This window comes from Cydia strobilella, chromosome 8 (assembly GCF_947568885.1).
Source record: "Cydia strobilella chromosome 8, ilCydStro3.1, whole genome shotgun sequence".
Taxonomy (NCBI): Eukaryota; Metazoa; Arthropoda; class Insecta; order Lepidoptera; family Tortricidae; genus Cydia; species Cydia strobilella.
In genome coordinates, this window is record NC_086048.1 from 5947587 (window position 1) to 5969035 (window position 21449).

At 37.9% G+C, this 21449-nt stretch overlaps 1 protein-coding gene and 1 non-coding gene across 2 annotated transcripts; one reads left to right on the plus strand and one right to left on the minus strand.

Moving 5' to 3' along the window:
* Positions 1-220: 220 nt before the first annotated feature.
* Positions 221-21364, plus strand: LOC134743501 (uncharacterized). Its single transcript, XM_063676959.1, has 18 exons — positions 221-513; positions 2273-2405; positions 3020-3203; positions 4410-4675; positions 5319-5465; positions 7381-7505; positions 9112-9355; positions 9903-10011; positions 10691-10792; positions 11069-11252; positions 12666-12735; positions 13578-13778; positions 14380-14554; positions 15413-15595; positions 15787-17771; positions 18045-18211; positions 18483-18582; positions 20875-21364. The coding sequence occupies exons 1-18, from the start codon at positions 335-337 to the stop codon at positions 21094-21096; spliced, it is 4776 nt and encodes a 1591-aa protein (XP_063533029.1). The 5' UTR covers positions 221-334; the 3' UTR covers positions 21097-21364.
* Trnas-gga (transfer RNA serine (anticodon GGA)) lies at positions 6863-6935 on the minus strand. Its single transcript has one exon. It is a non-coding gene; the product is annotated as a tRNA-Ser (tRNA).
* Positions 21365-21449: the final 85 nt, after the last annotated feature.

A 21449-nucleotide genomic window follows, 5' to 3' on the forward strand; every position in this document is an offset into this window, starting at 1 on the left:
AAAATAATCGTTACATTATTCGCTAGGAGAATCAAATTAACTGTATTCAGATAAAAACATTCGATACATAACAAATATATTTATTTTAATCAAGCCTGACCTTTTTACATTGATAGAAAATATTTCTTAGATTTCGAACGCTTTCGAATTCTAACCTGTTTATTTAAACTTTTGGCCTGAGTTTTGGCAGCTGCTGCTGGCCTGCTGCTACTGTTGTTGTTTTCTTTGCAATGAAAATTACTATGGAAAATTATACCATTAAATTTATCAAAGAAACAATTTAGACATCAAAACTACATTTTATGATGTTAGTGAATATGAATTAGTTTTAGTCATGAATAACTTTATGGAAAAGTCAAATAAAAACGATGGACCCGGTGAAGATGATGATCTATTTGACGATTCTTCAATTATGGCTCATTTTGAAAATAATTCGTTTAAAGACAGATCAAACTTCTCTAAAAGTGTAATTAACGACACCCTGAACAACAGTCACAATTCTTTTAATGTCAGGTAAGGTATTTAACATAACAATTCATAAAACGAAATAAAACATTAATTTCCCGCCACTCCTTGAGTACAAGATGCTTACGAAGGTATTGAATTGAAAGTTGAGGCCGTACGCCACGCACATGGTCTATTTCACTATCTACCCATGCCAATTACTAGATTATTACCATGGTTTTATATTTCCTTCTGGCACAGACCGGACTACCTAAGTACTTATAAAAAAAACAAAAAAATGCTTATAGATTAGGTTCACCCACTAACAAAGCAAGTACTTTATCGCAACAGACTCATCTTGTGTTGCCTTTCTGTTGCATGACTTGTGCTCCAATCAGTTGGCATGTAATGTAGTAATAATCCTTTACTATTGTAAATTCTCAGAAACATTTATATTTGTCATGCTACTCCAGTCAACCTCAGTACTTTTTGTACTGAGACTGACTGAAATAGCATGAGACGTTCATGCGTTTCCGTGAAAATACGATGATAAATAATTATGCACTACACCTGTATGTTCTAATTGCTCCAGGTGTTAAAATTGTATAGTCGTTCGATTTGTAGCTGGCTCCGAACGGCTAATCCTTTGCCTATTGTTAAGTAAATCTGCAAAAATTTGGTTTTTTTAATTCTAATTGGCACCTGAGCGCGGGCTAGTCCAATGCTCAAAAAACCAGTGTATGTGCGCTCTCCGATAACGCGCCTTTGTAATGCAACTCGAGACATTTTAGACTGGTTCTCTAGCGTTTGACTCGCTGGCACTCAGTAACAATAGAAGGACCACACAAGAAATCACAAATTATTTTTCCATTTGTTCATTTTGAATCTTATTGCAATTTCCATAGGAGTTTTAATTCAATAGCCGGGTCCACACATAGCGAGCAGCCTCGCGAGGAAATCTTGCGCACAAAACGGCCAGTGTAGACGTGCCTCGGCCGAGGCGCCGCGCGCGTTTTCCACGCCCGAGCGGCGGCGGTTTTTCGTCATGCTCAAAGGCGCCTCAGACGTTTGCCGCGCTCCAGTGTGGACGTGTTTGTTCATGATGCGTGTGATTTGTTCGTACTTACGTCAAAAGTTGTCAAAACACGGAAAAAATGTATTGCGATCTGTGTCTATATAATTGCCGCACCCAAAATCCCCTAATGATTCCTTCTTTTCTTCCTCCTTTTCTTTTGAATTGCTTTTAAAAGCAAAATAATGCGACGCCATTTTGAACAGCTGACTGAATGACGCCATCTTGCCTAGCAAATTGGCTCGGGTGAGGCAAACGTCTGAGGCAAAAGTTACACGAGCACGCGGCCGCGCGAGGAAATTTCCTCAAGAGGCTGCTCGCTATGTGTGGACCCGGCTAATAACCGGTTAAAGTGACCGAACTTAACAATACGCAAAGGATAAACCGTTTGGGGCCAGCTACAAATCGAACGACTATGTATAACTGTTAAGAAGGTCTGAGTGAAATCATTTTAACTATTTCAATATTTAACTTATTTATTCACAAATAAACTGTGGCTGTGGTGGCAGTGTAACACTAATTATAAGTCTACAACTTAATTGAGTTGGTTTGAGGCAAGTTATTGTAGTTGATTATGGTAATATGGTAAAGTAGAAGATTTTGTTTTGAGCAACTGGTCTGTCAGAGCTCTGTAATCTTGCATACTTAAACTATACCTAGTCCATTGAATTTACTAGTGAATCCAATGGACATACCTGAAGAACTGTCGGACTTATAATAGGATTATCTATAGTTTTTTTAATAATATTTTTTTAGCGCTCTGTGCTGTGATGAAGAGATCAGTGGCTACGACAGGCTGACTGGCAAAACATGGATTTACCCCACCAACTACCCTGTCAGGGACTATCAGTTCAACATTATCAGAGCTGCTCTAATGAAAAACACTTTAGTAAGTTTCATTACTTGTTAATTTCAAAACTCTTGACAACATTTTTTTCTGCGGCGACGGGTACATTTTGTCTTCATGCAATATGGTTGTATTATAACAAATTGCCAAAGCAAAAGTGTCAATGCAGAAGTTTAATATTAAAATACTAAGTAATAGAGACTAACAACTATGGACTGTAACTGTCTGAAAATATTTTTTTATTTTTTTATTTTTTTTAATAGACAAAGAAATAAAACTATTTACATACAGACATTAAAATAAAATCAAATCAAATGAGAGGTATCATTTTGCTCATTCCAAAGTAGGTCTGCAAAATCACCTAAATAAAAAAAAACAAGCATAAGTAACATTCTAGACAGATTACCAAAAATACAAAAAAAAATAACTAAAGACAACTATTGAAAAAACAAATGTCATAAAACATGGGTTAATTGCACAATATATATATGTGGTATTTTCTATAAAAAGGGACCTTATTGTCGTATAAATACAATGCCGCGCGGCGCTGTGCGGCGTAAGCGCCATCGACAATAAGGTCCCTTTTCATAAAAAATGACCCATATAATGATGTCATTTTAAATTTTAAGGAGATAATGAGAAATTGTATTGAACAGGTGAGCCTGCCCACGGGATTGGGTAAAACATTTATAGCAGCAGTGATAATGTACAACTTCTACCGCTGGTACCCCCTCGGCAAGATTGTGTTCACCGCCCCAACAAGACCTCTGGTAGCTCAGCAGATTGATGCTTGCTACAACATCATAGCCATTCCTCCTAATGACACCATTGAAATGACAGGTATATCGATTCTTATACTATGAGGTATATTAATCCCACTAACCCATCCTATAATCCTCCTAAGGCCCACCATAAAAAAAAAAGCGAAATCATAGGAAATTCAACCATATATCCATCACTATTGATTTCACATATTTTTTTTAGAACGAAACAAAAGAAATGCCACTGCCGGGCTAGCACATGATTGGCGCGAGAGTATCTCGCCGCGACATAGACTACCCGTTTGTAAAAGACGGGTACTCTATCTCGCGGCGAGATACTGTCGCCTCAATCATGTGCTCGGCCTACTGTTCCAATTGAAAATGGTTTATATTAAATTTAAGTAGTGCAGTACCACAGACAGGGCGGACACGCTGTACATCAAAAATCACTTGCGTTTCTATGTGTGAACGGCACGTCTGTACACGCGTCATGCGTCATAGTGTGAGTAAGTTGCTTAAAAATAGTACTGAGCGGCCGGCAAAAGGCCGTCAATCTGGTGCTGCGGGGCGAGGTAATTTGAATCGGGGCGGGGCGGTGCGTGGCCGTTCTGTATGATAATACTATTACTTATTCTGTGGCAGTACTACGGGTAGGACCGTGGGCCTTATTGGGTACACTGAATTTTCCTTATGTATTTTGCCAAACTTTCACTTGTCCAAATGCTTTTTTTTTTCTGAAACCTGTATCATTTTCTGTTTTGTAAAAGTAAATAAAACCTCTAATGTCTACCTAATAGTTTCTGTGTGAAAATTGAGTAAACTCATATATAAACCAGGTACAAACGGAACGGACACTGGACAGTCAATATACCTATACAATATCCTTTATGGTTTTTCTACACCTTAAATCCTTTTTTGGACTAAATACCAGTATAAGTGTAAATCAAGGTTCTAAATTAAAAATACCGATATCGTCGCAAAAAACGGGACAAGTGCGAGTCGGACTCGCCCACCGAGGGTTCCATACTTTTTTAATATTTGTTGTAGCGGCAACAGAAATACATCATCTGTGAAAATTTAAACAGTCTAGCTATCACGGTTCATGAGATACAGCCTGGTGACAGACAGACGGACAGCGGAGTCTTAGTAATAGAGTCCCGTTATTACCCTTTGGCTACGGAACCCTAAAAAGGAGGATTTTCTGCAAGTATTTCTAACATTTAATTTTCGTAGTCCCCCATACACTTAAAACATCTTAATTTGATCTGCTTCGTAATGATTTCAGGGCACATGGCAGTCAACAATCGAAAACTCCACTGGCAAACTAAAAGGGTATTCTTCGCTACACCGCAAGTCATCTACAACGACATCAAGTCCGGCATCTGTCCGGGCGACAAGATCCGTTGCTTGGTAGTGGACGAGGCGCACCGCGCGCGCGGGAACTACGCTTATTGCCAGATCGTGGCCACTTTGACTGAGATGAAGCACAAGACGTATAGGATGCTGGCTTTGTCAGCCACGCCGGGGAGTAAACTTGAGGATGTTATCAATGTAAGTTATATATTAATTGATATACATACCTATATGCATACCTGTACCTATATCCAACAAAGTATTAGATTGATAGGGGTTTCTTTAATGTTAGTTCACAACTAAGTGCGCACTGCTGGTTCTTGGTAGATTTGAAGAAACCTGTGGAATATAATATAGAAAAAGGTTGCAAGATATAAAATGTTAAAGTTGACAATGCTATTAATATACCTACTAGGACAGGACACACTGGAGAGTAAAGTTGTCTAAAAACCATATGCTACCGTACAGCGCCATCTACGTCACTACACATCTACTTGTATTTGACATCAGTTTCAGTGTTTTTTTTTTGTATTTATAACACTTTAAACACATATTTAATTATGCGAACGGGTCTAACGCCATTTAATTTTATTGTTTTTACCTTAACCACGGCTGTGTGTGAGTTGGCAGCGGTGTTTCCGTGACCACAGCTGGTGCAATTCAGCTGAAACGTCGAAATTTAAAGTAAAAACAATGAAATTAAATCGCGGTAGACCCGTTCGTATAATTAAATGTGTTTTTTGTCTTTGATAAAAAAAAAATGTCTTTGTATTTCACTCAATTTCTTCCTTTGCATAAGTAAATTGTACTCTTGTTAATACGTTTTTTTTTTTAATTTTAGGTAGTGAAACACCTAAACATTGCCCATTTGGAGCTGCGAACAGAGAACTGTATAGACGTAGCGCCGTACAGCCACTCGAGGAAAATCAATACTGTTGTGGTGCAACTAGGACCGGAGCTGACGCAGCTGAGGAACCACTACGTTGAGGTAATTGAACTCTATTTCCTAAGCAATAAGGCTGACAACTGTAGCTGCGTCCTGACAACTATAATATCCGAAGAACCGAACTGACTACCGGGGTCGTAAAACTTCTCGTTCACACTTGTATAGTTGTAGCAGGAGCAGGAGTGAAAGAGATGCTACTTGCTAGTGTGATCTCGGTCGTCATTTTGTTTTGCGGATACTACACACACACTGCGTAATGTAATGTTACCTTGTGATGTGAAGCTATCCCATTTGAGTTTGCTGCGGGTCGCAACGGCATCGGATATGTACAATCAGCTACAGAGAAAAGGGGGCGTTCAAATATTACGTAACGCAATTTGGGGAGAGGGGGTCTTGTAAAACGTTACGATGCGTTACAGGGGCAGAAGGGGGGGTTGGAACAATGCGTTACGTAACAATGTCTTTTTTTTATTTATTAATTAAAACAAATACTTATAATCACGCCTATTTCCCGGAGGGGTAGGCAGAGACCACGGATTTCCACTTGCTACGATCCTGACATATACCTCTTTCGCTTCCTTTATGCGCTTTCATAACATTCCTCATGCACGCTCGCTCATTTATTCTATTTTATGATAATGATCACGTGGGGTTGGTGTTACGTAACTTTTAGGTAGGGGAAGGGAGGGTACACGAAAACGTTACGGCGCGTTACACGTGGGGAGGGGGGTCAAAAATCTTCGAAAATTGCGTTACGTTATTACGTCACGTTACGGTTACGTTCAGGTATTCCTGAACGCCCCCAAAGTGATTCCTCCTGCATAGAACTTTGTATACAAAGGTGCTAACCGGGTAGTATTTGCTGACTCCTTATCTCCCTCGGGTTGGCCCGACATTTTGTCACGGCTCATGGGAGCCTGGGGTCCGCTTGGCAACTAATCCCAAGAATTGGCGTAGGCACTAGTTTTTACGAAAGCGACTGCCATCTGACTTTCCAACCCAGAGGGTAAACTAGGCCTTATTGGGATTAGCCCGGTTTCCTCACGATGTTTTCCTTCACCAAAAAGCGACTGGTAAATATCAAATGATATTTCGTACAGTTCCGAAAAACTCATTGGTACGAGCCGGGGTTTAAACCCGCTATTTCCGGATTGAAAGTCGCACGCTCTTACCGCTAGGCCACTAGCGCTTCGCTGAAGTTGTAGCCACTTGCTTGATATTTTTATTGAACTCTATTGCCTAGGTAATGAGGCTGACGGTTGAAAACTATAGCTGTCAAAACTCTTGAATGAACATAGGGACCTACCTACATTACATACAGGGACCGTAGACAAAATGACAATCGTATACCGACAAAGGTCAATCGAAAAAGTAGTCAGTATAAACTGAAATACATGTCATGTATTAAAGAAAAAGGAAAAAGTGACGAAGCCCTCCAGTGGTGGAGGCCGGATTCGAACCGGCGTCTTTAGCAATCCGGGCTAACGCCTTGAACCCCTAGGCCACCCCGCCACGGCGGAACCCGTCCCAATTTCTCGACTATATGCCATCTTACTAAGACTAGGCGTCTTTGACCAACTCTCAGGGCAAGAAGTACGTGCTCGCACCTCCTATACGAATGAGGGGTATCGTGTTTTTGCTCACCAGTTGGCGCCTCTGTTGATGGTGGTCCAAAAGACTAAAGAACAGCTGTCAGTCATTGAAGTGACAAGTGACATTTGACATTTCGAACTATGGAAAAGACCACCATCTACACTAGCGCCCCTAGCGGCGAATTTATACGCGTTAGCCCTCATTCCTTACGGAGCGAGATAGACTGGTGCTGCCATCTATACACAACTTTTTGAAGAAATCAAATTATTTTATTAGTAGTAGTAGGTGGTAGTATTATTTAGTCGGTAGTATTATATAGTTTAGTAGTCACACTACTATATTTCAGTTTATTGAAATTTTGTAGATTTTGGATGGGTACGCGAGAAGACTGAAAGAAATGAACATTCTACCGCACAACGTTGGTAACTTGTCAAAGGGACGCATTGTGATGCTGTATAAGGAATATCAAGGAAAGGAACGAGGGAGTAGGTATGTATTATGAAACTAGGGTTCGAAAGGATAATTATCAATCATAGTTATCGCGATTATTATCGTGATTTTTATGCCTGTTAATTATCGATTTGATAATAACCTAAAATTTACGAAATACATATAATTAGATTGTTACATGATGATTATCTTGAAATGGTTAATAAAAAAACTAATCAAAATGAGGTCAGTTTTTATTTGTACATAGCAAACGGCACTCCGGCATCGCTTCATGGTAGGAACTCCAAAAATACGCACGAATCGTTTTGCTTCCACATTTCTTATGCGAACTGCCAAGGAGTGGGACGCCCTGCCCGAGTCTGTTTCCGCATGAGTACAATTTGGGGCTCTTCAAGGCAAGAGTTAATAGGTATCTCATAGGTAAGCGTGCTCCACCGTAGACCACATCATCACTTACCATCAGGTGGGATCGTGGTCAAACGCCTGCCTATTCATCATAAAAAAAAAAGCAAAAATCATTATTTTTTACTATCAAAAAATTCAAAGAAAATAATGATAGCACCATCCATACGTGGGATAATTACCCGATATTTATAGGATAATTTTCGGATAATTATCGCGATAATTATCAAAGACTATAATTATCTGGATAATTTCGAACCCTGCTAGCTTCTGCTCACGACTTCGTTTGCGTGGAATGATGATTTCATTGATAAATATTATCCTAATCCTTCCCTAGGACTTCGTCTCCATACCAAATTTTATATAAATCGGTTCAGATACGAATGTAACTCAGTCTGTCAGTTACATTCGTATTTATATATATTAATTATATAACAATTCAAGTCTTGGAGACCCTTTACATCTCTGGATAATTTGATGATCTTTTTATTATTATATACATTTTATCTCTGACACCTAGACTTTTGCATCTCTAAACAATTTTAGTACTTTTGTTGTTTGTATATTTTTTATTAGTTTTTTTTTGTGTAATTTGACATTTATATTTATGTAATTGTTTTTTTTTTGTAATTTTGGGTTGATTCTATTGTTTGTAAAAATTGACATGTAAAAGTGCCCCTGTGGCCTATTTGCTGAATAAATGTTTGATGTTATAAATGAATAGGGATTCAACTATAATACCTACATATTGGCGGCGACTGAACGACTAGCGAATTACTATCTTTTCTTGCAAGAAACGTACGTTTATCTACTTGATTCCTTGTGAAAGAGATGCATTTTGAAATACGTATTAAAAAAAACCGGCCAAGTGCGAGTCGGACTCGCGCACGAAGGGTTCCGTACCATTACGGAAAAAAACGGCAAAAAAAATCACGTTTGTTGTATGGGAGCCCCATTTAAATATTTATATTATTCTGTTTTTAGTATTTGTTGTTATAGCGGCAACAGAAATACATCATCTGTGAAAATTTCAACTATCTAGCTATCACGGTTCATGAAATACAGCCTGGTGACAGACAGACAGACGGACGGACAGACGGACAGCGGAGTCTTAGTAATAGGGTCCCGTTTTTACCCTTTGGGTATTACGGAACCCTAAAAAAGAGTAGCGTTCGTAAGCGACACCCTGTTAACATTTCTATTTCTATACCTATACACTACTACTGACTGTTTAATTTTACAGGCACCCACAACACAACTACATAATGAAAGACTTCACACTTTTAATAGCCTTATACCACGGCCTGGAGTTACTAGTTAAGCACGGCGCTCGAGTCTTCCTTAACTTCTTCGACGATCATCCCGAAAAATCGTGGATTCAAGCCGATGATCGGCTCACGGCGTTACTTGAACGGCTGCGAGATGATTTAGGAGTTAACCCTATGGCACTGGACACGAGTATTCTTCCGGATGGGTCGATACCAGATGTGAGTGTTTTTAGAGCCTTATTCTGGTTTCAGGCACATAACCGACTTGTATTTAGCGCTACTTTACTTCAAATAACGTTTTTTTTGTCAACCCCGGTCTGACGTGGGAGCAATCTTGGGTTGACGTTAAATAGTGCGAGGGCAAAAAAAACGAGAGATATATATATATATATATATTTAATTGTAATGTATTTTCTTTTGAGTTGTGGAATTTATTTTGACATTACCGGTGGTGTAATGTTTGATGTAAATGTATTTGCATGCATTGTACTATGTTTTTATCTGCATATAAACGATTGATTGATTGATTGAAAGCATGTCAGATGTTGGACATGTATTTGCAATAAGAACAAATAAAAGATTTGCAAGTAGGTAATTAAAGAGCTGACGCTCTCTTTACTAATAACATTTACTTCAAGGAGTCACATTTCTTATTATGATTTAGAAATTGGCTCGTATCGATATCAAAAACATTTGAATCGATATTTAATTATCATGTGCTCTCGTCAGACCAGCACTTCGGAAAATGAATAGATTTTTTTCTTAGATACCCAAAGATCTGCACTTTGGCCACCCAAAATTCGACAGACTGAAGGAGATCATGCTGGAACATTTTCAAGCCGCGAAACGCAACGGACAGGATACGAAAGCGATAGGTATGAATGAACATGACAAGTTTCTGTCAAAGTATATCTAGCAAAAGCTGAGACTGGTACCCATTGCCTATACCACAAACAGACCTAGATGTAGTTTACTGTCCAATTTTTTTTTTCTGTGCATGTTTTCTATAATGTTTTTGTAAAATTTAAGTGTAAGTATTGTGTTTTTTGGTTTTGTCTCTTGTGCAATGTTTTTATATTTTTCTTTCTGGTATTGGCAATAATTTTTTTATTTTATTTTCTCTATTTCGTGTTAGGCTTAGCTTTCTCCGAGTGAGAAAGAAATACCGGGTTGTGGCTTAAAAAATGTACCTTTGACCTCTGGAGTGCTTGGAGTAGTATTTTCCTAAATAAAAAACCCAAAAGTTTAAAATTTAGATTTGATTGATTTTCATTTCCGACGTGATATCGCGTCCGTGGGACTCGAGGGGCACATTTATTTTCCATTATATTTTTGTCCCAGCGTTTGATGTTCTTTAACAGCACAAACTACAAATTGCCAAACGCGGAAGTCCGCGTTTGGCAATTTGTAGTGTATTTAGCAAGTGCCAAATTGCATTCTCTCAAAATTTCTAGTGTGTTTCTGTTTGTAAACGAAATAATACAATTTTATTTTAAGAACATCACCGATCTAATCTGACATGATATTCTAGCACAATGTGTGTTTTTTTTTCAGTATTCTGCGAGTACCGCGAGAGCGTGAACTTGGTACATTGCCTGTTGTTGCAATGCCGGCCGCTAATTGTACCACAGATGTTCGTCGGTCAAGGCGCCTCTGGTAAGTTTTATTCAACATTTGAAAAATTTCATGATTCATGTAGGCACATATATATATGATACAAGAAAAATTGGCAGTCAAATTTGAATCAATGCTGTTAGAAAATAGAACTGAAAACTTTAATTTTAAAATAGAACGAAATGAAATAAAAGCAATTCTGTTCCATTTAATAATGATTTACATTTCATTGGAGGTAATTTGTACTGTTATTAGAACCGGGGGACGCTAGAGAATAATAAAATCGGCTCTCTATAATTGTTTGGTAACTTTCCACAGGTAAGGACAACAAGCCAGTGGTATCACAAAAGCAGCAGCTACGTGTGATGCGACAGTTCCGCGAGGGCGCGTGCAACGCTTTAGTGGCGACTTGCGTCTGCGAAGAAGGCCTGGATGTCGGCTCGGTCGACCTCATCTTATGCTTCGATATCTCTACAGCTTCGCCAGTGCGTCTCGTGCAGAGGTATAATATGTCTTTTCTCAAAAATGGACGGCAAAGTCGACGTTGCCGGTTAAAAAATAGGTCGCGAAATGCGTAGTTTATGGTCAATCTAAAAATTAAAAAGTTAAAAACATTGCAGTCTCAATTTCGGTACTGCAATGTTGCATACAAATTCTATTATTTGACGTGTTCCAAACTTTTTAAAAGTTGAAGTGGCCATATCAAATCAAGGTATAGGTCCATTAAACAGATGATCATTACTTATTTTTATAATGTTGGTACCGCGACTATTCAGGTGTCTCAAATAGGTTGGCATATTTTCAGTAGAAAAATACACTTCTATACTTAATTAAAAAAATAAAAAGGCGGCAAAGCAAATCTTTTCAAATGTTTTTACTTTTTTCTGTGAATATACATTAGAACTTAGCATATGTAAAATATTTCTATTATAAAATAAAACTATGAAAACGGATTATATCGCGTATATTGAATTTATAATACATCCCGACGTTTCGAACTCTTTACAGCGTTCGTGGTCAACGGGTGACTGAGGAAAAATTACAAAATGCAAAAATACCCACATACTAAAATAATGAACATTAGCCTTATGAACCGATTTTGCATGTACAACCAGCCTTAAAGTTTGTAGTCTATGATTGTTCATTATTTTAGTATGTGGGTATTTTTGCATTTTGTAATTTTTCCTCAGTCACCCGTTGACCACGAACGCTGTAAAGAGTTCGAAACGTCGGGATGTATTATAAATTCAATATACGCGATATAATCCGTTTTCATAGTTTTATTTCATGAGTAACTATCGCGGTAACCGAAGACAATATTATATTTCTATTATATTTATATATCTTGCACCATTTTTGAGAATAGCACTATAATATATATGACTCGGCTGGAAGGCTACTTGCTCCCAAGGTCGTCCGTTTAAAACGAATCCTCAGCCAGCAAGTAGCTACTTCCGAGCCTCGACAATAATGTACTATTGTTATTGGCTACCGTGTGATGCGACAGTTCCGCAAGGGGGCGTGCAACGCGTTAGTAGCCACTTGCGTCTGCGAAGAAGGACCAGATGTCGGCTCGGCTGACCTTGTCTTGATCGATCGATTGACCCTTCGCCCCTACATTTGTCAAATTGGCCGCCTTTTTAAGGTTCCGTACCCAAAGGGTAAAAACGGGTAACTCCGCTGTCCGTCTGTCTGTTGTCCGACAGTTGAAATTTTCACAGATAATGTATTTCTGTTGCCGCTATAACAAAAAACACTAAAATGTATGGTGGAGGAGTCCGACTCGCACTTGTCCGGTTTTTTATTTATTTTGTCGATCATGTTGTACTTTAGCGATTAACTTCCTTCTTGCGTTGCATGTATTGCAATTTTTGACATGTGTTTTTGACATTAAAGATTGATTGATTGGTTGCAGATGTGGTCGTACAGGAAGAGAGCGCGGAGGCAAAGTTTTCATTTTGGTCACAGAAGGCAGGGAACACCAGGTTAGTCGACTTCATCCATAAAGGGAGTTAAAAAGGAGTTGAAGATATTTTTTCAAACAAATTACTTTAATTTCGTAATAAGACATTACACTAGAATACGAGAAAATTATTGCAACGTTCTTGAAAGTTCATCCTCTAAGGGGGTTGAGAAGAGGTTAAAAAATTGTGTCGAGAACCAAATATTTTGCGCGTGGAACTTGAAACTTCGTAGAAAGGCATTGTGACAGACAAATCTTTCGTGACGTGTTGTCAAAATTTTAACCCAACTGCAATTTTTTGCTGCATGTAGAATTGCAACAAGTAACGAAAACAATCTACTCGAACTACATAGGTCGCGGGCAACAGCTAGTTATTATATAACAGTAATAATATTTATACATCAATCAAACCACACGTGTCAATCGATCGGGTTCTAACGAAAACAACATTGCTTATTTTATGGGCTGTGGTTTACTTTTATCTCTTCGCTCAGTAAATGTGGAATTGCACGCAGGCTTAGCGGGAACTATAGAAAAAGCGTATTGCCTGGAGTTATGAAGTTTCTAGTATTATAATTAACAGTTTTTTGTCATTATCCTTCATTTTTGTATCACAAGTGTGATGAAAAAACATTGTGTGTAACTCGGGGCGTAATTATATTGCAAACTCGAGTCTATAAATCGCTCCGGCAAGCCGTCGCGATTTAGCAATACTCTCGTTTGCAATATTTAACTTACGCCCCATGTTGCACAATGTAGTATTTTAATGTTATTGAAATCGACGTAGGTACGTTATTCTAAATTCTAAAAGTGCAAATAAAGTTTTTTTTTTAAATATAATCTTGCATATAATATCATATCCAGACACTAATGGACTGTATGCGGCGCCGAGACGGCCTCAACGCCAAAATCCTGCAGTCCAAGGATGTGGCCAACAATTTGTACAAAGCCAACCCTCGCATGATGCCCCACGATATGACGCCGGTGTGCCAGAAGATGTTCATCACCGTACAGAAGAGCGACGCTAAGGATACGACGAAAGCGCAAGCGGATAAGACAAAAAAGGTATGTTATAAACAGAATCGAATCGAAATAGGTTCATAATTTACGATATCTGGTTATAAGCAAATCCCGGAGTTTTTGGTGCAAAAATGATTTAAAAGTAACTTAAAAGTAAAGTCAGTCTCGATCTCGATTACCCATAAGTATACTCCACTATTAGAACATATTTAGGAGAGGTGTGTATTTTTCATAGTTTATTGCTGAAATCACTACATAAACACTATAGGAAATTGATAATAAAATGTACCGATTTCGCACGATTTCGTAAGTAAAAAAAAAAGATTTTTACAGTTACCTACTATGTTTTTTTTTTCATGATTTATATATACCAAAGGTTTTCAATGCAGGAATTATTTGATTTATAGCTTTGTTTATGTACCTAATGTTTTAAAACAATGCAGCCTTATCGAGTTTGGGCTCGTTAAAATCATTTCGCTGAGATTGACACACCATGAAATGTAAAAGTTGACAATATACGCTCGTCTCAAAAATAATACTCAGACTATTTTACAAATAACCAAAATAAATCCTAATTATTTTCATTGCTTTTCGCAGATTTGTCCTGAAAATTATTCTACAAGGTTTTTTTTTACTTTTTTTTTAGAACCAAAAAGACTTGCGTAGCATGCTTACTGCCAGTACGAGTACCTCCACATCTGCCAACACTGTCGAAGGGGCCGGTTTCATCACGGAGAGCGAATTCCAGGAGATCTTTCCGGACGGGTATCAAGAAACTGATTGTTTGCCTAATCCTAAGGAGTTCTGGGCAATGAATAGAGGTAAGAATCGCTAAAAACTGGTATCTTTAAAAGTTAAGAATATCTCTTTTAGTCCACTAATTATCTTTTTCATATGATTACATGAAAGATATTAGTGCTTTCCGGATCCGATCTAGAGTTGGTCATGGCCTTCACCTAATTTATTGATTGCTTTTGTGGGTTTACAATAGGTCTTATAACTAGAGAACAGTAGGTTTACCACAAACCCTGTTAGGGCACTGCATTGTTATGTACTTATAAAACCTATGTCGATGTAAGCCTGTAAGGGGACAACTGTTTGCAAATGACAAGGTCAAGTTTGTCCCTTAATCAAGTTTGTCTTTTCGCAGAACATTATCTGATGCTAACATTAAATCATTTTACGGTGCGCTCTCCGAAACATGTCGCGCGAGTGACTAAAACAAGTGAGTCTAAACCGTAAAATGATTTAATGTTAGTATGTCTCACAACAGTTTAAATTGGATTATCTGATGCATTCATAGTTTATGCATTTTAATTACGTTACCTATGTGGAAGTCTCGGTGGAATTTACTTCAAAATTTTACCGCAAAAAGCGCCCGAATTGGAACCTAAGGCCTGAGATACACTTGTAAGTTTTACTTACGTAAGTAGGGACAAAGCTATTTGTTAGAAGGGGATAACGATATTCATCTCTCATTGTGTAGTATAGCTGTGCCCCTACTTACGTAGGTAAAACTTACAAGTGTATCTCAGGCCTAAAGCTTACTTCTGCGAAGTTCTTTTTAATACTAAAAAAAACGAAGTATAATCTGAAGCGTGATCCTGCCAATCCTTCTGGAACGCATCTAGGTAGTTTCACATTTCTAAGACATGTATTATGGTCCTTTATTGTTTTAGATGCATTCAAACAAGCAGCACACGAGGAAGGAAAACTAAATTTGTCAACTTGGTTGGAATGGCAACGGAACCCACAGAACACAGTGAAAGTCGAGCACTCGACCAACACCCAGGTTTTGACGTCCCTGCTGCAGTACAGTGACGCGAAGAGATTTGAATTACCGCCTTCTACTCAGAATCCCAGTAAGTTATTATTTCATTTATAATGCGTTTACATCGTCTTAATCTTGCTTCATTTACACTTGTTATTTCAAAAGTATTCTTTATGGAATTACGTTTGTGTTGAACAGTATCAACATCACTTAAAATTAATAACGTTTGACAAGTAACTATGATTATTTATCATTATGAGTATGTTCACTTTTAATTTTCAGCATTTAACACACAGAATTTGGCTACACAAAATTTCTCTGTACCCACCCCAGAAAAACCTAAACCGCCTAAAAAAACTAAAAAAGCTCCAGTGATCAAGTCTCCTGTAAAGAGATGCGGGGGTGATATTAGAGCTCTTTTTAGCACAGCCACCAAATCTACCAAAAATTACACTAAATTAATAAATGATCTTGGCATCCAAAATGACGGAAGTATTCCAACTAGCTTGATCAACTTACTGGTGGACCTAAGGTTAGATAATGAAGTAGTGCGGAACTGCTTAATATGTCAGAACATATGCGATTGTACCTTCATTGAAAATATAAGAAAGCGCAGGAAAAAAGTTACAAAACCCCTCTTTTTAACCAACCTGATATTGCCAGATGTTAATTTGATTGATGACCTGGATGCAGAGTCGCTTATGATGCGCGAGAAAACTATTAACAATAGTCAAGACTTATTTGAAGATTACAAAGACATCACATATATGGAAGTTAATAAGAATAATTGTAGTAATTTTGATTTAGAATTCGATTTTGGGTCGCCTGAAGAAATTGTTACCGGAGATGACAAAGTTGCTGAATCCGTTGAAAATACTGACAAAAATTTTGATTTGGGTGATATTGAGGAAATATTCGCTGACAGTAGTCCCGAAGAAGCCATTATTAAAGAAGCAGAAGCTAAGAATGAAAGTGATCCCAAAGAAGCTTTAGGTTTCTTTGGATTAGACAGTATAGAAGACATTTTTGGTGAATCTGATGAAAGCAGATTAGAAACATCGCATGCAAAAGAAAATAAAACAGAAATCAATGAAAATAATAATCACGTTATAGATCAAGTTGATAAGTTTAAAGTCCAAGTAACTGAATCGGAAATCGTGTGTCCAGTTAGTCCGTCAATTTTATCAGGGCAAATGAAAACTTCTAAAAGACCTGAAACATCACCCACGTCACCAATACTTTGCACTCAGGTTCGAAAATTTCAGCTGAGTACAAAAAGAAATCAGCCAAAGAGTTCCACACCATTAGGAAATGCTAAGAGACAGTTGATACCGCCTACTATAAGTTCTAGTAGCAACTTTGATCTAATTATATCCAATAAATCAGATTTAAATGTAAATAGTAAATCAGTGATAGATACAACCAATAAGAGCATGTTTACGATTACGCAGCTTGTCGAAATGATTAATAATAAAACCGATCGTTCAATAACTCAAGCGAATATTTCCAAAACTTTAGAAAAACCTAATGTAATGGAAGAGGATGATAGAAGTACATCACCTATTCTCTTATCACAAGCTGTCAGAAAGAGAACTGCACATAGTTTAAATAATTCAATTAAAAGTAATAGTTCTGTTACACTAGATAAAAAGGCTGAAAGTCTTATTGTACTTGATAGTGATAGTAGCAGTGATTCAAATGAAGCTACTCAAATGTATGATATTGAAGACTTAAAAAATGACTCTGAATTCAACGAATCAAAGGTTAAAGAACCTTTTAGAAGTCCTTTAAGTAACAAACGAAAGTTAACTGAAGATGATGACGTCACTTTAAATGCTTCACCATATTTTAATAAACGGCAAAAAATTGAGAATCATGAACAACCGCTTACACTGCAAGAGAAAGTGCTTGCTGCTCTCAATCGATCCCAAAAACCAGACAATCATGACAGTAGTGTGAACTTTATGTTTTCTCAAAAAGAAAATGAGAATCCGCAAGAAAATATTATAAGCACTAAAGATGACGATGATAAAGAAAAGTATGTAAATAGAATGAATTTAGAAATGCTTCAAGCTTTCAGACGGGATAGTCAAGTAAATAATCCTAAGCGGTTATTTGAAGATAGCCCGATCAGGAAAGTGTCTTTGCAGAGGAGGAGACCATTGAGCGATAGTGACGATGACTTTGTCAATGATGACAGAAGAAGTCAGAGGCCGTTGACTAGCAGGGACAGCCATAAGTCAACTACAAATCATAAAGTGAGAAAAGTAAGTAAAGCACTTTTGATAATTTAAATAAATATTGAATCAGCTGATAGCAAGTTTAAGTGCATTTGAGAGTTCATCAATATAATAAGATTTATTTGAATAAATAAAGATAATATGGATATTGCATAAATAATGAATTATTAGGTATGATATTTTGATTTTTTATGTTACTTTAACCATTACTATATAAAACACATAGGTTTCTTGCCTGCAGTTCAAGTAGTGAGTCAGCTCTTATGAAATGAACTTTTACGATGTATTTATTAATTCCAGAAGAAAGCGGGAAATTCATTCCTAGAAATAGAGGCGGAGGAATCCGACGATGCGTCGGGCAGCGACGACGAGCATTCAGACGACAGTGTCGGCAGCATCGTCGACTTCATCTGCGACGAACCCGTGTCGCACTCGGACATACAGGCGCACTACATGAGATCTGTCACGTATGTATCACTTTTACCTCACTAGACCTACGATGATTCGTTACTAGAGATAGAGGCGGAGGAATCAGACTTCGCGTCGGGCAGCGACGACGAGAGATCAGACGATGGTGTCGGCAGCATCGTCAACTTCATCTGCGACGAGCCTGTGTCGCACTCGGACATACAGGCGTACTACATGCTTAACTTAGTAATCGACTAGGTAGAATTACTGTAGGTACTATATTTTCTATTTTGGTAAACCGTATTTTTAATACTTTTCTTATTATTGCAGGGGTACTGTTAATGGTGCATTCAAAATTCCTGAACTACCCACAAGGTTTAAACGGGAGGAGATATTCTCGCAATTTGTCGAAGAGGACTCCTATGAAATGGTAAGCGAAGCATTTTCGGTCGTGTATTCCATTAGTATATTCTGTACACAGTGAGGGATGAAGAGAATGTTAGCACCCAAGATAAAATATATATTTTTAATACAGTTGCTCAAAAAGTGCTACTTTTCGTGGCTGTTTAGCGTGCGGAAAGTTGGTTTTCGCGAACTAGTGCTTTTTACTTTTCCAATTTTTTAAATTTATACTTGTTCCAATTCATGACTACTTATTGATGAGTGTTTATATTAGTTTCCTTTAAACGTCGTAATCAACATAAAAACCTACTGTTAATGTAAGAATACGAAAAATATGCATATTTAATATTTTATTACTTACCTCTTCATCATTATAAGTATTATAACACGTTTATTTTTTAATGTTGAAAAACCGTTCTTAATAAGTTGTCTGAATGGAACGGAACGCCTGTCAAAGAAGAGGCGTATTTTCTTACTGCAAGAATGTTTTAAGTTTCCAAAGGCAACATTCGATATTGTTTTTATAAATATACGATACACAAATAATCGTAGTAAATAACGATATTTAGGTAATAATAGTACAATGTTTTAATATTTACAATTGTTTCTGTCTTATAGAGCATGGATTTAAAAAAAACTTTCATTGAAGTGGGGTCAATAATAATAACAAAATCTATTGTAGTCGAATAAAAACTAGAAAAACACCTCTTCATAATGTAAATGTCAGTGATGTCACAGAATTAATAATATAAAAAGTTTCGAATTCCATTCCTTAATACTTGTTGCTTTTCTTATTTTTTCGCAGCTGTATTAAAAAACGTCGTTCGATACACGTGCGGATATGTCATTCGTCACTCGTCCCGAGTCTTGCCACTCGCCTATGGCTCGTGGCAAGATATCTCGGTACTCGTAAAGTAATGACATACTTTCCGCACTAGCATCGAAATGTACTATTTTCACATCACCTATTACAGACAATTTTTTAGCTTAAATAATATTTTTAAACATGAATAATTTCCTCATAGGTGATGTGAAAAGCAGTATGTGTCACATGGTAGCAAAATTATTTCCACCTTGGGCGTTTCAGGATTCTATTTGAGAATCACTTCGTTCAGGATTAAATGTACGCCCAAGCCGTAAATATGTAATTTTGCTCCCTTGCGTGATTGTATAGGTAGGTAGGGTGAGACAGATAATGATATGACCCAGGTCGTCAGTTTGGTTTGCGTCTACTAGCATGTGGTGTTCATTCATTCATTCATTCATTCATGTGATTTTCATACCACCCAAGGGCCTGACACTCTTTGATAGAGAAAGATAGTCTTATTGGGATTCCTTTAAGAGGAAAGAGAAAATAGTGCCATGCTTTGTCCTTCTCACCGACCGGGTGGCATCATAGGTAGGAGGCGATGGCGAAATACCGAAATTTATAAGTGAAAGAGAAAAAATCCTATGCAGCCCAAATTTTATATGAATATTCTTTCTCTTACCCCCGGTCGCTCGGTGGCGTCTATGAGGGCTAACGCGTATGAATTCGCCGCTAGGGGCGCTAGTGTAGATGGTGGTCTTTTACAGTTTGAAATGTCACTTGTCACTTCAATGACTGACATTTCATCTTAGACGACAGTTGGCACTGGTAAAAGAAGCGAACAAAATTCACAGTGACCCGAATCTGCCGATCCACCAGGAATTCCTTTACCCACCACAGCATCGTCTGAAGTCCAGACACCCGCCCTATCAAACCGCTCAAACCCTGACGCAAGGTGGCTTCAATATAAAAGACGCTTGGAAATATGAGTGGCAATCCAACCTGCCAAACCCCAGCCTAAATACTTACGACCCTACCAAAAAGCCGTATGGCTTTTCAGCATCTAGGAAGGAATGGTGCCAATTGAACAGACTTCGCACCGAACATGGACGCTGTGCGGACTACCTGTTTAAGTGTGGTTGGAGAGACTCACCAGCGTGCGACTGCGGGGCCCCGGTACAGACCATACACCACATTATGCATAATTGCCCGATACGGAAATTTATCGGAGAGGCCCTAGATCTTTACTCACCTAATGCACACGCTGCCCAATGGGTTAAGAATTTAGATATCATATTGTAATTAATAATTAGCGACTCTGTATATGCCATACGAATAAATAAATAAATGACTGACAGCTGTTCTTTAGTCTTTTGGACCACCATCAACAGAGGCGCCAACTGGTGAGCAAAAAAACGATAGCCCTCATTACTTGTATATACTATGTCTATGATACCACCAATATGGAAAGTAAAAGGCCACAGGCATGATGACATCTTTTGTTTTTTACAGGATAGCTTCTGCGTAGATTCCCACATCGGATTAACCCAAGTCAACGACTTGTCCGAGTTAGAATTAGCCGAAATCGTCCTCGAAGAGAGAAAAACTAAGAAGAAATCCAAACCACCCCAGCGCCAAGTCGATACAACCACCAATGGCGATAGTCCTTTAGTTATACGCAAAAAGAAAAGTGCCATAAGGCAGATACAGAGTGACTCTGATGATAGTAGTTAGGAGTAAAAGTAAAGTTCAGCTGGACTGAACCGTTTTTAACTGTGATATAACTTAATACTTCAGTGTAGACATACTCTAATAATTTTGAAATGTATACATACTAGATCCGTTTATTAGACTTGGGGTCCGTTTATCAAAAGCTTGGAGCTTGTAATACAAGCCCTTTTTGACAGCTTTTCGATCAATGTTTTTGAATTTGTATTCAGAACAAAACAAATTCAACCCTATTTCATATGGCACTAGTTTTAAATTCAGCTGTCAAATGCATCAGGAGTCGTAGCACGGTACGCTTATCACCATGCCTGTCACGTTCTAACAAGTATGTGAGTGCGAAAGTGACGGACTTAGTGATA

Excerpts from the sequence above, each read along its gene's own strand:
- LOC134743501 (XM_063676959.1), top strand. The coding sequence starts at position 335 with ATGAATAACTTTATGGAAAAGTCAAATAAAAACGATGGACCCGGTGAA. Across the intron at positions 3,204-4,409 it reads TGACACCATTGAAATGACAG|GGCACATGGCAGTCAACAAT; the intron begins GTATATCGATTC and ends TAATGATTTCAG. Across the intron at positions 10,793-11,068 it reads CGTCGGTCAAGGCGCCTCTG|GTAAGGACAACAAGCCAGTG; the intron begins GTAAGTTTTATT and ends AACTTTCCACAG.